Here is a 17,063-nt window from a genome sequence, read left to right on the forward strand (position 1 = left end):
TAGAAATCCAGAGCTTCATTAAAATGCAACATTTATTGTAAATGTAAAATCTTAATCTTAACCTACAGGTTACAGCTGACTGCAGCTTTCGGATAAACAAAAAGTAAAATGTTTCAGTCAGGGAGAAAAAGACATTTTTCCAGCACTGCACAGTCATCTTCTCAGTGGCTGAAGTTTGTAACTCTGAATGGATTTGTAGAAGCAATAAAACTGATTGTAAACTGATTGTGCTATATAAATAAACTTGCCTAATGCCCAGGCGGTCGATATTGTTCTTCTCAGATACTAGCTGAGCATCTGATGCCATAATGATGATGATGATGATGATGATCATCAGAGCTTTCTTTGCATTATTAATGAGATGATGATGATAGGAGGAGGAATTAACACTGATTATGAGCTGTGGAAATGGAGTCATCTTCAGCTCATAAATAGACTCTTTTGCATTGCTGAAATGAGCTTCGGTTAATTTTATTAGCCGCAACCAGCTGTCTTTATATCATTCTTCTTCAGAGCAAAAATGACAATTAGGAGCGCTTCCAGTTTTGAAATGTGAACATTATTTTGTTCCAGAACTTTACTCTGAGCTCAGTGCTGATGGGATAAACTTTGCTGATGAATCAGCAGGGTCTAGGAGGAAACGTCTGCAGTTCTATCAATCAAAGAAGAACAATTTGACTCAAATAACTACGTGTGCTGAAGTAACTTAGCTTCATTTGGTTATCTCGAGTGCAGATAACTGCAGTGGGATGAGATGACTCAATACAATCTCAGAGGAAAAAGTGTTGTTTCAAAGACTTAAGAATATTTTATTAGATTGCACTTTAGCAGCAAAAATAAAGCATTCAATTTATATTTTCTCACATTTAAAAAAAAAAGTAATCCGTCTGCTGGCTCACTGTGAACACAGTCTCATTAGATTTTTTGCTCACCTTAAAGCACAAACATCTACATTAAAGCCACTGCTTAAAGCCTGGTTGTTTTATTTTAAGATGTTTTAATAACCAGTGATTTTACATGATACACTGAGAGTTAATTGCACTATATTTAGTAGTTTGGATTGTTAGCTTTCTAAAAAAAAAACATTAAAAAACCCTATGTAAATAGATAATATGCAAGTAAAACTTTATTTATATAGCACCTTTCAAGATATACAATCACAAAGTGCTTCACAAAAGTCAACAATGCATAACAAAATTAATAAATACTATGTATTTGGGGTACTTGCTTTTACAGATTCTCTCTTATTTCCCAAGACAGAAGAACATCTTCAAGATTTTATACCAGGTGCTCTTCCTTGGGACTGGCACTATGAGTACACTAGCTTGTGACTATACACATTATTTAGATGGCTACTGTTAGAGTGCCAGGGATGTTCACTGGTCCCTACCTCTGTTAAAGTTTACTTACCTATCAATCTTCAGGAACTGGACTTAAGTGAACTTGAGAGGTAAAGTTTCAGCATTTTATTCCTAAACTAAAGGCCTTTGTCTCCTTCCAAAGGAGATTGGGAGGCAAGCTTCATACCAGAAAATGGATGTTTGTTACCAGTTCAACTAATATTAAGCCACTATTACCATTAAAAAAAGAAAAAGAAAAGAAACACTGCAACAAAACTGATCGATAGAAAGGGTTACATCAATAAGTTAATCGCTTCTTCATTTAGAAGGTTAAGCAACTGATAACACACAGTTCTGCCCAGAGCTGTGGCTGTGTGGTGCAGACCATCCACTCAGCTTAAACACTTTCATTCATAACTACTGAGTAGAGTCAGTTGCAAATAAACAAATTTTAGCTCAGGACCCGCTCATTTTTCATCGCCAGTGGTTATGTCATCTGTTATCATTTGAAGTTGCCAAAAATCATTGACTTCATATGGTCTCTGGTCACCATGCTGCTGCTGTCGCTTCCTGTGTAGATAGCCCTAAAGACAAGAGGAGGAGCAACAGGAACACAACACACCCACACAACAAAACCAGGTTTGCTATTCCCATAAAAGCCATTGGATCATTAAAATTAATGTTACTTGTCATAAGAAGCAGTGCAGTTTCACTAATGGTTCAGTTTTGTTTTCACTCACCTACTGGGTTAGGTGTAGGGAGGAAAAAATAATGTAATTCGGGTTAAAGCATCATCACTTTTCCATCATCCCTGTTAAAAGGGTAGCGCATTTACACCAGAGAGGTGCCTGATGTGTTACAATGTGATCCAAACAGGTCCTGCCTGAGCATCTTTGTGTGAGGAGCTGGTGGTTAGACTGGTTTACTGCTATGCATCACAGCACAGATGCCAAAGGATAACCTGTGTGCATCTGTTTAAAAATAAAAATGAAAAGTATTAAAAGTATTTCACACCCAGCCATGAGGAGGGGGCTCACTGATCCCTGATGAAATTTTTATTACAAAAACAATAACATCTGATCACCACCAATGAAGTAAAGTTATTAGTAATTTGCTGCATGTCTTCCTTTGCTCTGTCCCAGCTTTCATGTCCATTCTCCACTGTTCTGACGTATTAACGGCTCAAAAACCCACCAAGAAAAAAAGGAAATATAAATAATAAGACCAGCACTAATTGTTCTTTGCACATTTAGTGCAGCTGTGAGGTACATGTTAAAGGCTGTCTGAAATACGCTGCACTGTGCAGACACATTTGTTTTTTAGTTCCTCTTAAAGCTGTTCAGTGTCCTTTGGCGGTGCTCAGCTTCAGCTCCATTTTTTTTTTTTAAGTCTTTTCAGGAAAAGCTTCTTTGTGATTTGCTTATTTTCAGTGGACTTTGCTGAGTTGGATGGGAGTTTGATATGATTAAAACTGCGTTGTTTTTTTTAATGCAATTTTGCAACACCACTAGGAAAAAGACCACACCAACTACACCTTCAAAATCAGTTTAGTCACACTGACAATTATGGAACCTTCAACTGTTTCCCTATATATTAGCATGACCCACTTGCAACCGCTGAGGCTTGGACAGGACCTTTGGAAAGTTAAAGTCTGTATTTACTGACTTCTCAAGGATGGTGGAGGTGAGTGGTTGTTACGTCCCTCTGCAGCCTCTAATCTGCTCAGTGTGTTCAGCTGGTGCTAATTGGCCACGCCTAGTCAGGTGTGGATAAAAGCATACCTGAGGCAAGCGTCCAGAGGAGCTCACTAGTCTTTGCCTTGGTGACACCAGCCATTTTAGCCAACCTGATATTCCATTTTAAGATAAAACCTCTTTTCACCTATACTCTGGTATTCGTCTCCTTTTTTTTTTATGTTGCGGCCTTGAGCCGGGTCGTAACAGTGGTTCATCACCGTTCTTACAGGCTTCAGTATAGCCACTTTGGAGCTGATGTTTGGACAATCGTGAAGTGGTGAAATGCCTCGGTTTGAACTTTCCCGCACAAACAAACGAACAGTCACGCTAGCTTTTTTCAAGGATTGACAAGAAGTGTGAGAACAGGAAGAGCTGCAAGGACAATTCTCTCCTCCACACTCCTAAAATTACTCGCTCCTTTACTGTTCATGTTCACTGCAGAGCGCCACTAACACCTTGGCTTTCAAAGGAATGGAGACAACGTGTGATCAGAGACGTGACAAAAAGAGGATTTCCAAGTAAGATCACACTAGGAGACGACTGGAACTTGTTTACTGATATGGTTTAAGACGTATTTTTAACCCTACCTTTGTATAATGACCAGCTTTTGCTGCTTTAGTTGCTTTTATTATGATTTTGAGATTGCACCTTCTGCATTATGAAATCTCCTTTATCCACGCTGAAAAAAAAAGGACACAGGCATCACACATACGTTTGTGGAAATGCCTCGTATTATCAAAAGGGATTATTTGTCATGTGATCAACTCTTACACACAGATAACATTTTCCATTTTCTACCTTCTATCGTTTTTTAACATGAGCACAGAATTGGGCCTTAGATAGAAATCATGTCCATTTACTGGCTTGATCCCTTTCATTCAAGTTGTGGCATCAAATAAAATGTTCTTCTTTGTTAAAAATGCCTTTTTGTTGCTGCTTTTGTCGCTACGGAGACTTGGAGAAAACTGTCTGACTTCAATCTAATTTTAGTAACTTACGCTTCTCAGGTGACAGCTCCTGAAAAGATTACTTATTACTTACAAACTCCTTTCCAGTGAGCATCTTGGAGCTGAATGATGTTGTGTTGACTGTCAATCTTGAGACACTTCGCAATAACTCAAAAATAGCACCAGAGTTCACATCACCTCTATGAGGTCTGCTCAGCGTGCTACATAAATGTAAGCCGGACATCATTCCTTCTTAGCAAAAGGAAGCTTTCTGGATCTGACTTTTTAAATTTAAAAAAATCATAATATAACAGTTGTACATGAGGTTGTAATCAATTAGATGAAAGCCAAACAAGTAAAAATCTAGTCCATCAGAAAAAACACAAAATGAAAAGGTAGATTTTCTTCCTCTGACTCCAGCTGTCACATTTTATGGAAAAATCATGGTTCATCAGTGAGAGATGCAGAGAGTCTTCTGCTGCCACGAATGACACGATGTTCAGTTCTTTGTATAGCCTTGAGAATTCTGTGTAAGCAACATAAAGTTGGACTTTGATAGCCTTGTTAGTTGTGAGCTCATAATTGCAAACGGTACAGAGTAAATATCGAGCACTTATTAGCAGTTAACAGGATCGAGAAGCCTTTTTTATTGAACACGTTTCCCTTTGTTTTTTTTCCTTTTTGTTCCAGATCTTAAATTGCAGACTTTTAATTTCTTTGCCTTTTGTTTTATTGTTAGGAATGAGGAGCGCTGATTAGTAAGCTTTTGTTCATTGTTTTGGGCATTGTTTGGCTCAGAAGCAGATAAACCCATACTGAACCTTGATTTGCCTTTTGCAGAGAGTAAACTCGCATATTATGTACAGGTTGACAGCAACAAACCCATTTTAGACTGAATCAAATTGCCAGTTAAAGATGATATTAAAAGACAGACACATAATCTTTTAGTTTGCTTTTTTTATGCAATAACATAATTAACACTTTCTGCTTTGTAACAGGGTCTGATGTGGAAACAGTACCATGATTATGGCGTCTGTTTCATAACCACGGTGCAGGTTTTGCGGTGGAAACATGGTGATTTTTGACTGAAGACACATTTTTGGCATTTCAATTTGTTTCTTTGTTACACAGTTACATTCAAAAGGTGTGAAGATTGTGAAAGAACGCCAAAGAGATGGATACATTTACACCTTTTCAGTGGCTGAATTCAAGTCTGAAGACTTCTTGGCTGCATTTGCACTCTGCAATTTTTAGATCTGATAGTTATCCAGTTGACCCTCTGGATGCATGAAGTGGTTAGAGATTGCTAAGCTATTTGACTGCCGATAAGCAATCTGTAACTTTCCAAACCTGACATTCACAGCCCATTCACGGTCAGCTGTGCAGGGACAAAGACAAGAGAGGCAGGATTTGTATCTCTTTTGCTCTTTTTCCCCCTCTTTTTGATAGAGCCATTTCTTTCACCTTCACAGCGACTCAAACGCTGTTTCAGGAGACTGAATCCCATTTTTCCAATAAGATGCATCTTCCTCTCAGATTATGGTTATGGCAGCTCACGACCGTTTGTCTGATACGGTCCGATAACAGACAAAGTCCCGGCAACTTGTTCTGGTTGAGCATTAGCAGGATAACGTCCACCATGAACATTCAGAATGCCTCCGGTGTCCAGACTAAATTCATACTGCAGGTTCAATTCCAATTGTTCCATCAGAGCTGTTCAGCTTGCATTAAATTACCAGCTTAAACTGGCTTTAGTCACACTTGAGCAATTTTGACCAAGTGACCCTGACAAATCAGATTCAGGACAAAATGTGCATGTTGATCTAATGTGTTTCACTCATTTAGAAAACCTGACAAATAATAAAACGGCAAAGAAAAAAGCCCAATATTGGCCAGGTGATATGGATCATATGCACAATTTCCAGCTCAGTGAACAACATTTCATCTTAAATTGTTTTTGACATGGGCTGGACTATTTGCAGTGTCTCTTTTGCACTACAGAGATTTAGGTTCCCATGACAAGATGCTGGTATTGATATAATTTGATTTAATGCAGAGCTCCTCCATCAGAGAGGAAGCAAAAGGAGCCCGAAGCAGCTCTGTATGCACCCGGGAAAATTGCTTACTCTTCGGCACCTCTGGAAGTGTAATCAGTGAGCGGGATACCAAAGAAAGCCTTTGTCGAACAGCCATGACACAATCTCTTCAATGAGGGGGGGATGATGGGATATACATCAAAGTCGGCTCTGTAATTGGGAGTGTTTCGACTGAAGGGCAGACAACGTGGTACAGGAAATGATTTAATGTCACATCAGCAAAACACCGCAGGGCTACAGAAGCTGCCTCTGTCTTCTCGGCCGTCTGGCGCTCAAAACTTAAAGTTTCTTCTGCAACTTTTCTTTTGTCTTTTCTTGTTTCACTTATAAACTTAAAACAGAGCTCTGCTCCTTTGCTCTGTTTTTGGACAAGAAGCACACTGTTTAGGCAAACTCCATGTCTCCATAATTAATAACCTTGGCATCCAATATGTTTCTAATCTGGAGAAGGAATGCTCATGGCATAGAGAAGGAGACTATGCCAAATACAAAAAAAATAGTTGGATCATTTCTCTCTCGCACCATGGAGGGCACGCTCATTAATCATGCCTAAAGAGCTGAGTAATGTTGCGGGCCTCGTGTGTCTGTGGAGCCAGATGACGGAAAAGCAAAGAAATTCGGTTTTATTGTAGTGTTTCTCGCCAGCCGTCGTCTTCCATTTGCTCTTAACCATGACAACGGCAGCAGCTATCATCTATCTCCTGATGTTGTGCCACAAGGTATGATCCATTTATCATAGTTTAACCTTTTCAGATCTTTTGCTGCTCTCTCTGGCACTGAATCACGAAGGTGCTCCACATGCTAAAGCCTATCATCTACCAAAGATTAAAACGCAGAGAAGCTTTAAATCACCATTCAGCTCATGGCATAAGCCTCGGGAAATCTTCCCTCCACATCCTTTATGTTAAAATGTATAACTTGACCAGTGATTCCCTAACCACAGAATGCCAAAAGGCACGAAGTGCAAGATTACTCCATTGAGGGAATGCTTATCGAGAGGCAGTATCCTCTCCCCGCCACCCCACCCTTCACCAGTAATTGCTTTCCAGGCCTGCACCGGAAAGAGCCTGGAGCTGTGTTATGTTTGGCGGGAGCAGAATACTCTGGAGATAAGTTGAATTCCAAGACTATGCTCCAATTGGGACTACTGTGGCATAACGAAACCACTATTCTCCTCTCTTCAGTCAGGAGAGCCGTTTTAGTATTCCAACATTGTCTTTGCATAAAAATAGCAGTTATCTGTCACTGATGTTTCCTTCATTTTGTGTTGTAATTTAAACCCTGTGAATGGTACAAAGCACAAAGACAGAACTCTCTCACACACACGCACACACGTTTGTGCTCTTTTTCCACACAGCCCTGCAGACTTCACAAACACTGTTAGTTCACATCAGATGACTACAGAGTCCTTGGCCATAACGGCCTAATTGGGGAGTTTTCTGTCTTGCTTTCCAGCTGGCTGATTGCAGAGCGAAATCCTAATGAACAGTGAAAAATAGCTTTGTTGCGCAGCGAAGATGTGGCTGTCTGAGATGAAATATTCAAACGTCTCACTTCTCCAGCTGTCACTAAAGCTGCGTTTGGGGGAAGGATGCCTTGTCGTGTCTCCTTGGCACAGATGGCTTCGCATGCTCATGCCTTCAAGCGAAGTGTACCTAGTCAGAGTATTTCCAGCCCTGATATGTCTAAAAAAATCCACTCTGACCACAGTTTGTGCTGAACAATCTGCTTTGTAAATTTCGTGTTCTGTCTCAGTGGGATTGCTTGCTGCCGCCGCACAACAGTTTCTGGTTTTTTGGCCATACTGGTGCTGCGGCTCTGAGGGCAGCACAAATAAAAGAAAAATACTAATATTACAAGATTTGGTGAGCTTTTATGATTCCCTGAGGAGCAATCACATATTGCCAGATAAGCGGTGACATTTTTGTCGTTAGTGAAAGTCAGTGATAGCTTTTGGATAAATTTTAATGAACGTGGATCCTCATTAATTTGCCCAATTATTTGAATTTCATCACAGACCACCATAAGGCAACACACTGGTTTATGACTTATAAAACTGATGAACTTCCAATTAAGTAAGAACCTCTGGGGCTTAAAAAAAGCCACCACAAAAGTACTAAAAATCTACAATTTTTCCAGTTACCTCTTAAGGCTGGCTCCCAACAATGTTCAAAATGCTAAAAGGTGGAAATCCAAAATGCCAATTTCAAAACTAAATTCTCACATCAAGGTGGGTACATACATCTTTTATGTACAGTCTGTGGTCAGGACACCAACACTGCTGAGTGTGTAAATAGGAGAGGCAGAAAGCATGCGATGAAATGACATTAAATTATAGGTTTAAAATGTCATCAGAACACTACTTTTCTTTGTCTTAAGTAGAACACTGATTTGCACTTCAACATGTTGTCAGGATGGTGAAGGTGGCGATGAATAACATAAATTTTAAAAAAAGCAGCATAGTAAGTCAGAGCTGAGATGTGAGCAGGTGGAGGTTACATTAACTGCAACAAGCACAACCTCCAACCTAACATCAGCTATTGACATGTCCAGATCATCAGCTTAGAGACCCCGGGGCGCAAATGCGTGATGCTCCCCAGCAAGCTTGATTGACAGAATAGCTTTAAATCATTATAGAGGAGACCGGGCCTCATGAATGCCATTTCGCTAAGCATTTTCTCAACTTTAATATTGACTCCATTGAATTTCACACTGAATGAAAAATTACCTTTTTCATTTGCTAAAATTCCTGTTGAAGAAGTCAAGGTTTAACTTTTTTTTAAATAAAGATCATTTGGGGGAATTTACCTTGATTTCAGAGAAATGCTGGCAGGCAACAAATATGGGGAAATGAGAGATTCTGCTTCTCTAACAAGTTCACTCAATAGGTCATCTGTGTAAGCTGCTATTACATAATATAATAGCCCTTGAGCAAGTGGATATAAAATGCTTGCTGGTGCCATCATCTTTTGATGGATTGAAGCTCGGCACCCGAGAAACCTTGAGAGTGGAACATTTTAATGTGTTTAATCCTGAAAATGGTTTTAACCCAAACCATGATCTTTATCCGCAGGGAAAACCAATTTTGCAGGGGAGACCTACCTTGGCACTTGTGCAGGTGAAGCCAAAGGGAAGATATGCTTCACCATATTTTCTAGTCTTTGGCTTGGAAGGAAGTTGGTTTGGAAACATGTTTGGCGATGCTTCATATCCTGCTATGCGTTTGTGTGGAAGCCCTGTCAAAAACCTGTCAATTATGCTAGCAGTGTCCAAACGTTCTTTTTTTTTTTTCTGTTTTCATACCCCCCCTATGCAATGGCTCTGCACCCCCCCCTAGGGGGCGGGCCCCACACTTTGGGAACCTCTGGTTTAATGCCTGAACTCAGCTGTAGATGAAAATGAAAGTCAACAGCAGCTGAAATTTAAACTAGCCCTCAACAACAGTCATCCTGGACTTTCAGTATTCAGACCCTTCAGTATCGCTCACATATGTCATTTTACAGTAATGCAAACATAGATAGAAATACAGTATATAAGGCAAAAACAGAGTTTGCATAATTCTAACGAGCTTGAGCGTCACCTTTATTCTTCAACACAGCCTGAACTCCCATAGGCAGCTATCTTGTAACGTATTTAAGCAGTCTTCAGAAATAGCTCTCCAGGCTTCTTGAAGGACATCCGGAGCTCTTTGTTGGATGTTGGCTGCCTTTTGTTCCATTCTCAAGATGATCCCACACTGCTTCAATATTGTTGAGTTCCAGGCTCTGGGGAGACCAATCCATGACTGATAGTGTTCCACTGTGGGTTTTTCTATCCAGGCATGGTTGCATTGGGAGTGTGTTTCATTGAAATTTTAAAACATTAAGCTATTGCCAATCATTTTATTACGGTGGATCAAAATCTGATGGCACTTTTCTGCAGTCATATTTCCATCAATTTTGATAAGATCCTCAACACCACTTGTTGAACTGCAGCCCTATAATGTGACACGTTTTACAGATGAGTATACCCACTGAGTGTTGTACCTCAATTCTGACCTCCTCTGTACATACTGACAAAGATTTGAACCAAAAACATCTAATTTGGTGAGACCTGATTTTCAGTCCAGTTCTTGTGTAATTTGGCATACCTTAGCCTTTTCTCCCCGTTTCCCTTCCTTATTAGTGGTCCTTCTACTGATACAATTTTTGAAGAGGCTTCAGGGTCAGATGCATCTCTCAGGTTCGCCTACTGTAGATAGTTTTTTTTTTAGGCCTGCCACTTCTTCTTTTGTCCTCTACTTGTGCAGTTTAAGGACGCACTTACAAAGCAGCATTTTGGTGCACAAATACTATTATATGCCCATCAGACTGTTATCGTTGTCATTTTTAGTAAATTCATTAAAAGATATTGTGACAGGCTGCTAGTAACAAGTTCCTGAAGATGTATCACTTCTTCATTGTCTGAGTTATGTGTTGTTGTTTTTTAAGTTTGAATGGTCATTATTAGGTAAAAATCAACAAAAACATTAATGTAAAAATGGTCAAGTACAAGGCCGGGACTAAAAATGAGGGAAAAGCAGCCAATGTCCAAAGATACATTAAGAGACTTCCAGAAAGCCTAATGAACTATTGCTGAAGACCACTTAAATACAAGGTAATACAAGCAAAATACAAAGAAATGAGAGGTGGCACTTAACTGTAGATGAAAGAAACAAATAGTTTATATTGGAGAACATCAGCTACTCAGCGACCAGGCTGCTTCTCTTGGTTTTGACCTTTAATCACATGAAAAACACAATATGCATTGTGAAACAGGAAAAATCCACCTGTTTCCTTTCTCTCCAGCCACATATAAGGACTTCAGCCTCCCTTTCTTAACTCCACCTGACATGCAGGATATCACTTTTTACAAAATTTGCATGCTTTTTGGTGTCAGGAAGGCAATCAGAGGAAGACAGACGCTTTCTTGTCCTCCCATCTCCACTGAGAGACAGACAAGAGTGGTTTCCAGTCCTCCTCCTCCTCCTCCACCTTCTCACTGAGAAAATAAAAAGCAGGATAGTGCAAGAAGAAAGGAAACCCTTAGGGATTTCACTCCATCTTTCACTTCTGTGTCAGTTTCTGCCTCTTCCTTCACTCTCTTGTCTCATTCTCTCAGGCTGAACCTTTCCTGGCTCCTATATTCTCTTTTATCATTCTCTCCGTCCTTCCCCTTCCCTAGTTTTGTCCTTTTCTCTCATTCTCTTTGCCCTTACTCTACAAGAGTTTCTTTCCCTTTTCATCTCCACCCTAAGTTTCTTTCTCTGCTTTCTTATCTGGTCACTCTCATTCACAGCACAAGTCTAGGCCCACCAATGCTGCTGTGTAGCTCAAAATAAATTACCTTTCACTCTGAACTGAATCAAACATGTGGTGTTGAAAATTCTGGCTATGAAAGAATTAATGGATTTCAAATGCATACATGCATTTATTTATTCATCTATTTATTTCAAAGATGGTTCAAACAGTCATAGAGAAAATCATTTTAAGGACTCTGGCAAATGCTTTAGCATCTTGGCCAAGTGTCAGATTCCAAATGGTTTCTGGGCTGTCATGAGTTTAATACTCTGGTGGAAGATAAAGTGAGGCGGTCAAAGGCTGACTGACACTGCGCCCGTGTGCCAGCCAGCTGATATCTTGGAGAGATCAATATGGTGGCGAGGTCAGCAAGCAAAGATGAGGAAGACAAATGTTCAAGTCAGTATTTTTTTTTCCCCTCCCCAAACAATGATCATTCAACACTGCAGGAGAACACATTTGAGACAAGGCCAACAACTTTTACCCTTTAATACACACAGAAAAACCTCAGCCACGTTTTTAGGTACATAAAAAGTTCACAGAAAGTTTTTGAAGACTTTACCGTGCTGCACGCTATAGTAGCCTGCGCATTCAGATCATAAAGTATTGATTGGAGTTTGCAGTGAGAGAACAAGACGGGTGACATAATAGCAGGTTTCAAGCAGCATAAATGATGTTCAGTGGTGCTCTGGCCCTAATTGATATCCCTTGTTGCCAAAATGTCAAAAAATCTATTGCCAAGAGAAAAAATAAATTTGTAGTTTACTTATGATGCTCGGCTGCTCCAGTTCACTCGAGGAAAATCAATTCTCATCCCTAGCTGGGCTTACTGACGCATTACAGACAAATCCTCATCAAATCAAAACATGCATGGTCACTGAATATTGGCATTTGAGGCAGTGAGAAAAAAAAGATGGTGCTGCGTGCCCTGGGTTTCCGAAAATATGACAGCAATGACTCATTTCGTATTTACTTTTGCTCTGCTTGACTTTGGAGAGATCTATGTGACCTAGGTGCACAATAATTCCAAGTCAGAGTCAAAGAGCTAAACAGCCAGTGGCACACTGACTGCACCTCTGGGTAAATACTAACCCTAACTGCATTTGAATGTTTTCTATTAAACAAGGTCCATAACCCACACTGGTTAAATCAAATTCACAACATTAAAAGTTTTCCCATATTTGAAAGAAGCATATTTAGCACAAATCTCACAGATATAATAAAATTAAAGGTTGGACTCCAAAGCAGAATAGGAGTGTCTGGCACAAATGTACCTACTTCTTACATGCAAATTGTGGTCTGGACTCCAGAGTGGACATGGACAACTATCGCATTTGCAGTATTGGTAAATACTGCATTAGCTTTCTACATAGAGAGGTGTGTTGTAAGGCTGCAACCACACATCCTTCTTTTTACAAAATCGTCTTCTCACCTTAACTCTAAAACTACGTTTTTTTAACCACTCTTAAAGAAGTAATGACTCAAAAAGGCCCTCTGTATATAAACCACCCTGGAAGCCAATTACAGGCTTCAAACTCTTTAACTGGGATCTTTGTTGCATGTCATAAATTTCCTGCCAGCGCTTTACTGTCACTGTAAGGTAAGAAAAGATCCAAAATACTAAACATGAACTACAAGAGAAGAAACAGCCTTTTACTAACTGTGTCCACAAATTCAAGGTGTAAAACTCATGTTGAGATACCACAGACAGAGAAAAAGTGTGAATAACAGTGATTGTATATTAAACAAATAAAATTTGCATGTGTTATTAACAGATTCAGCCATAATGTTAATTTCCTGTTTTGTTTTGAAGCCATTTGGATAATATGGTGAAAGTGTGGATTTGGCCAAATATCTGACTGCTGTTCTGCTCAGTTTTAACAGCATAACCAGAAAACCAAATAACACCTTTAATTTTAGACAACTGAGAAAAATTTCATCACATCTAATAAAAAAACCAAACATTTAAAATATGATAATATATATAACTTTGGGATACTAATTTAACACAACCTAAAACATAATGACTTAAAACCCTTTTGTTTTTAAAAGCAGCCGATACATCCTTCCCTTGAGAAATATATAGAGAGAAATGGAAGCTTAAATCAGCATGTCAGTCATGCTGTCTTCATTCCTGCCACACATGGGCTGACTAGAAACACAGATAGGAAATCACCATGATGACATGTAAAGTAAATACACCCAAAAGGTGACAAACGTGCATTTTCTGTAGAGCAGAGCTACTCGGAGGAAAAACTCACGAAGAAATACAAGCAGCATGTCTCCTGAGAAAACTGCCAGCTGAACTTTTCAGGCAGCATTAAAGGTTTCCACACTTGTTGGTTTCTGCACCGGTGAGATTTCTTTTAGTGAATAATAGTTCTACCATCTGTTGCCAACCTCCATTACTTTGTCACAAGATTAAATGACTCTTCAGATCCCCTGGTGTTTAATTTAAAAGAAGTTCATTTACCAACCAGGCTACTTTTTCTGATGTTCAGGAACTGTGGGTTGACTCCCAGATGTGGCTGGAACATACTCACGTTGCATATTTGTCTCATTTGTACAGCCACAGCCTCATCTAAGAGCAGGTCCAATTACTCATATGTAAATCAGCCTATGACATAATCTGATGACTTAATGCTTGTTTTCTAGCAGGTAGCAGATACTTTTTTTAAGACAGAGATGGCAGCACAAATTGGCCTGTCACTCATGGTGTCTTCAGTCCTGCCACTGACGGATTACTGTATGCACCGTCTGGACACAAGCCCAGCAGAGCTCAGGGGCCAGAGAAGTGACTGTTCTTGTTTAAAACTCAATTAAACAACCACTCAGATGCAAAATGACTGCAGATGTAAAATTGCTAGAAAGAGGTGGAATGACAAGGAAAGGATACAAAATGACTACAGATGCACAAAGTGACAACAAAAAGATTTAATGTGTCTGCTGAGAGACTAAAAATGACATCAAATATATTTAAAATGGCAATAGACCAATGCAAAAATAACTACAGAAACAAAATAACAACAGAGATACAAAAAAATATAAAAAATGACTACTAGTGAAGGAATGCAAAAAGCCTATATGGACACAAAATGAGCACAGATCGATGCAAAATGCGAGGGAAGAAAAGAAAAAAGGAAATCACGGCTAAAAAAAAGAAGTAATAAGTAATAAGAGTAATAAGGCATATGACAGTAGAGGGATACAAAATGAGAACAGCAACTCAAAGTGATTAAAGAAGACTTAAAGAAACAGTAACTACAAATAGCCACAAATCATGTTGGTGTATTGCTCCTGCACATCTGAATGAATGATTGTGGCCAGAACGTTTCTCCAAATTTGTCATTCTTAAATCCAGCAGTTTCAGACAGAGCCCACCAGCCAAACCGCCTGCATGGTAGTGCGCTGTGCCTGCACGCTTACTGAAAACGCCTTCACAAGGTGAATGGGTCTGCTTTACTTGCAGAGGCTTCGCTCCCCGGTACTCTCATTGATTGTTTTCTCCTGGCTTGGTAAACAGATGGCAGTCAATACAACCCCACAATGACGTCAGAGTTCACCTAGCTGCGGGTCTCCTGGGCTTATCAATTAGAGCTTAAGAATGCAGTCGAGGATTTCATTTGTAGCCTAAGCTGTTATTAGTAAAGACAGGTGGGTATTGAATGTGGCGCAACGCAGCGCCGGAGAAAATTGTGATAAATGACAGAGAGGATGCTCTCTCTCTCTCTTTCTCTCTCTCTCTAAAGACAGCTACTGGTCGTCGGGACAAGAGGAAATTTGCGTGTGTGCAGCTCAGGCTGGGAAAGATTCAGTGCCGAAAAAAGGGGTTTGGGGAAAAGTAAAACTTTCAAAAGCTTTGATGCCTACTCTGCTGGGCATTCACCACATGTTAAAGCGAACCACGCGCCGGTTCTCTGCGTTATGAGACACGCACTCAGCCACATCTGTTTACCTTATGGTCGATGATGCTGTTGTATCCCTGGAGGACCGGGGGGTGAGGCTTGGCGACCCCGACGGAGGCTTCGGTGGGCCGCCGCAGCTGTTCATGCTGCCTGATGCGCGTGTTGTTGGCGTCTCTGGAAGCGCCGTTGAAGCTGCCGTTGTACACGAGGAACAAGCTGGCGCACAGGAGAAGCACGAGAAGCACGGCTACCCCATGGCGCTGCCACAAAGACACAAGCAGATGCGGGCAAATTAGCCGAGTTGCACCGGACTGAGTTTAACCTGCACCTACGGACTTCATGCAAGATGAGCGGCAGCAGCAGGCGCTGGTTTGTTAGTAAAAGCCCAACTTCCTGTAATGCATGTCACGTGCGACCAAAACAGCTTTTATCGAACTATGATAAGGGCACAGCTAATGTTTATGACGCTGTCAGGCTGTTAATTATCTTCTTTACTTAGTTTGCATGCATTAATATTAATCATCAGGTGCGTTGAGGAGCACATGTGTACTGTAATTTACAGTAGGTGCCACACCTCAGAGGACACCAACAGCTTTTAAGTAAAAGTTCTAATAAAAAAGAAAAATAAATCACCTATGTGAATTCATGCCAATCGTACATGAACAGGATGAGCAGCTCGCGGCACTTTCAATTTGTTTTCTTTTCTTTATTTCTTTAAAAAAATAGTTTAGAATTAATACTTATCAGTTAATATTAAAGCAACACGGATATTGTTCACTTTCTACAGTGTATCCGTATTAAACGGAGACAAATCAAGCATCCAGCGCGCTGTGCTGTAGTGGAGCTTTAGTGCCAAACAGAGCGCACAGCTGGACGCCCATTGTTCTGATCCTAATCTTTTGATCCGACACTGTACGCCACAGCGGCGTTATGTCGATTATAGCGCACTTGACGGAACAATGCTGGATTTAAAAGCGAGCACAAACAGTTTGACTGCGGGGTTACATGGCAAAACCCTTTACCATAGGTGTCTTCATTTTGCGGCGCGCTGTCTTATCGCTGCGGTTCAGTGCGTAAGGCTCCACTTTCACTCATGGTCCAGCGTCATCTGCTCGCCTCCCGAATGCACTCCAGTCCGTCCGCGCTGTACCAGCCCGCCTGCCTCTGCCCGTGTGTCTTCAGACTGGAGCCCAAGCGCAATTCATACAGAGGAGACCGCGACAGATGTTCACCGTTGTACCTCTGCTGGGTCTTAACGCCCCCCGAGTTCTTTAGGAGCCGGTGAGTGGAGGCGCAGCGTTTTTAATTAAACAGACTACCTGCAAAAGAGTGATAAGACCTATTTGCTAAACGTTATTTCCTGCTGATCCATATTTGATGTCAATCTGCGCAATTAAACTAGAGTACAGTGAGCCCACTCTATGTCATCTTTTGACGTCTGCTGCATTATCCATGGGATGGATTATAAAGACAAGAGAAGTTATGGCTTTACAGTGCAGACGTTATCTGGCACAACACCCTGAATGTCTGTCACTCAGTGGTGAAACCACATGTTCATTCGTGCGCTGTGTTTATGTTCAAACTACACTGTACTCGAGTATTTCAGTTTTTAGATCTCCTCATACTTCCACCGTAGACTAGAGATTCTTTGTAGATTGTACTCCAGTCTGCAAAGAATCCCATTCATCACGTCCTTCCTTAAGAAATTAGACTCTTAAGGC

At 40.5% G+C, this 17,063-nt stretch overlaps 1 protein-coding gene across 1 annotated transcript in view; it reads right to left on the reverse strand.

Annotated features, from left to right (window-relative positions):
* The window catches only part of st6galnac5a (ST6 (alpha-N-acetyl-neuraminyl-2,3-beta-galactosyl-1,3)-N-acetylgalactosaminide alpha-2,6-sialyltransferase 5a), a 58,462-nt gene extending 41,744 nt beyond the window's left edge, over positions 1 to 16,718 (reverse strand). Inside the window, exons 1-2 of the mRNA XM_084913635.1 lie at positions 16,365 to 16,718; positions 15,393 to 15,602 (exon numbers count right to left, since the gene is read on the reverse strand). Coding sequence (XP_084769761.1) covers positions 15,393 to 15,602; positions 16,365 to 16,379 — 225 coding nt within the window. The 5' untranslated portion in view covers positions 16,380 to 16,718. The remainder of the gene's footprint in view (positions 1 to 15,392; positions 15,603 to 16,364) is intronic.
* Between the last annotated feature and the right edge of the window lie 345 nt (positions 16,719 to 17,063).

This window comes from Perissodus microlepis, chromosome 18 (assembly GCF_051167445.1).
Source record: "Perissodus microlepis isolate ML-2025 ecotype Zambia chromosome 18, ASM5116744v1, whole genome shotgun sequence".
NCBI classification, from domain to species: domain Eukaryota; kingdom Metazoa; phylum Chordata; class Actinopteri; order Cichliformes; family Cichlidae; genus Perissodus; species Perissodus microlepis.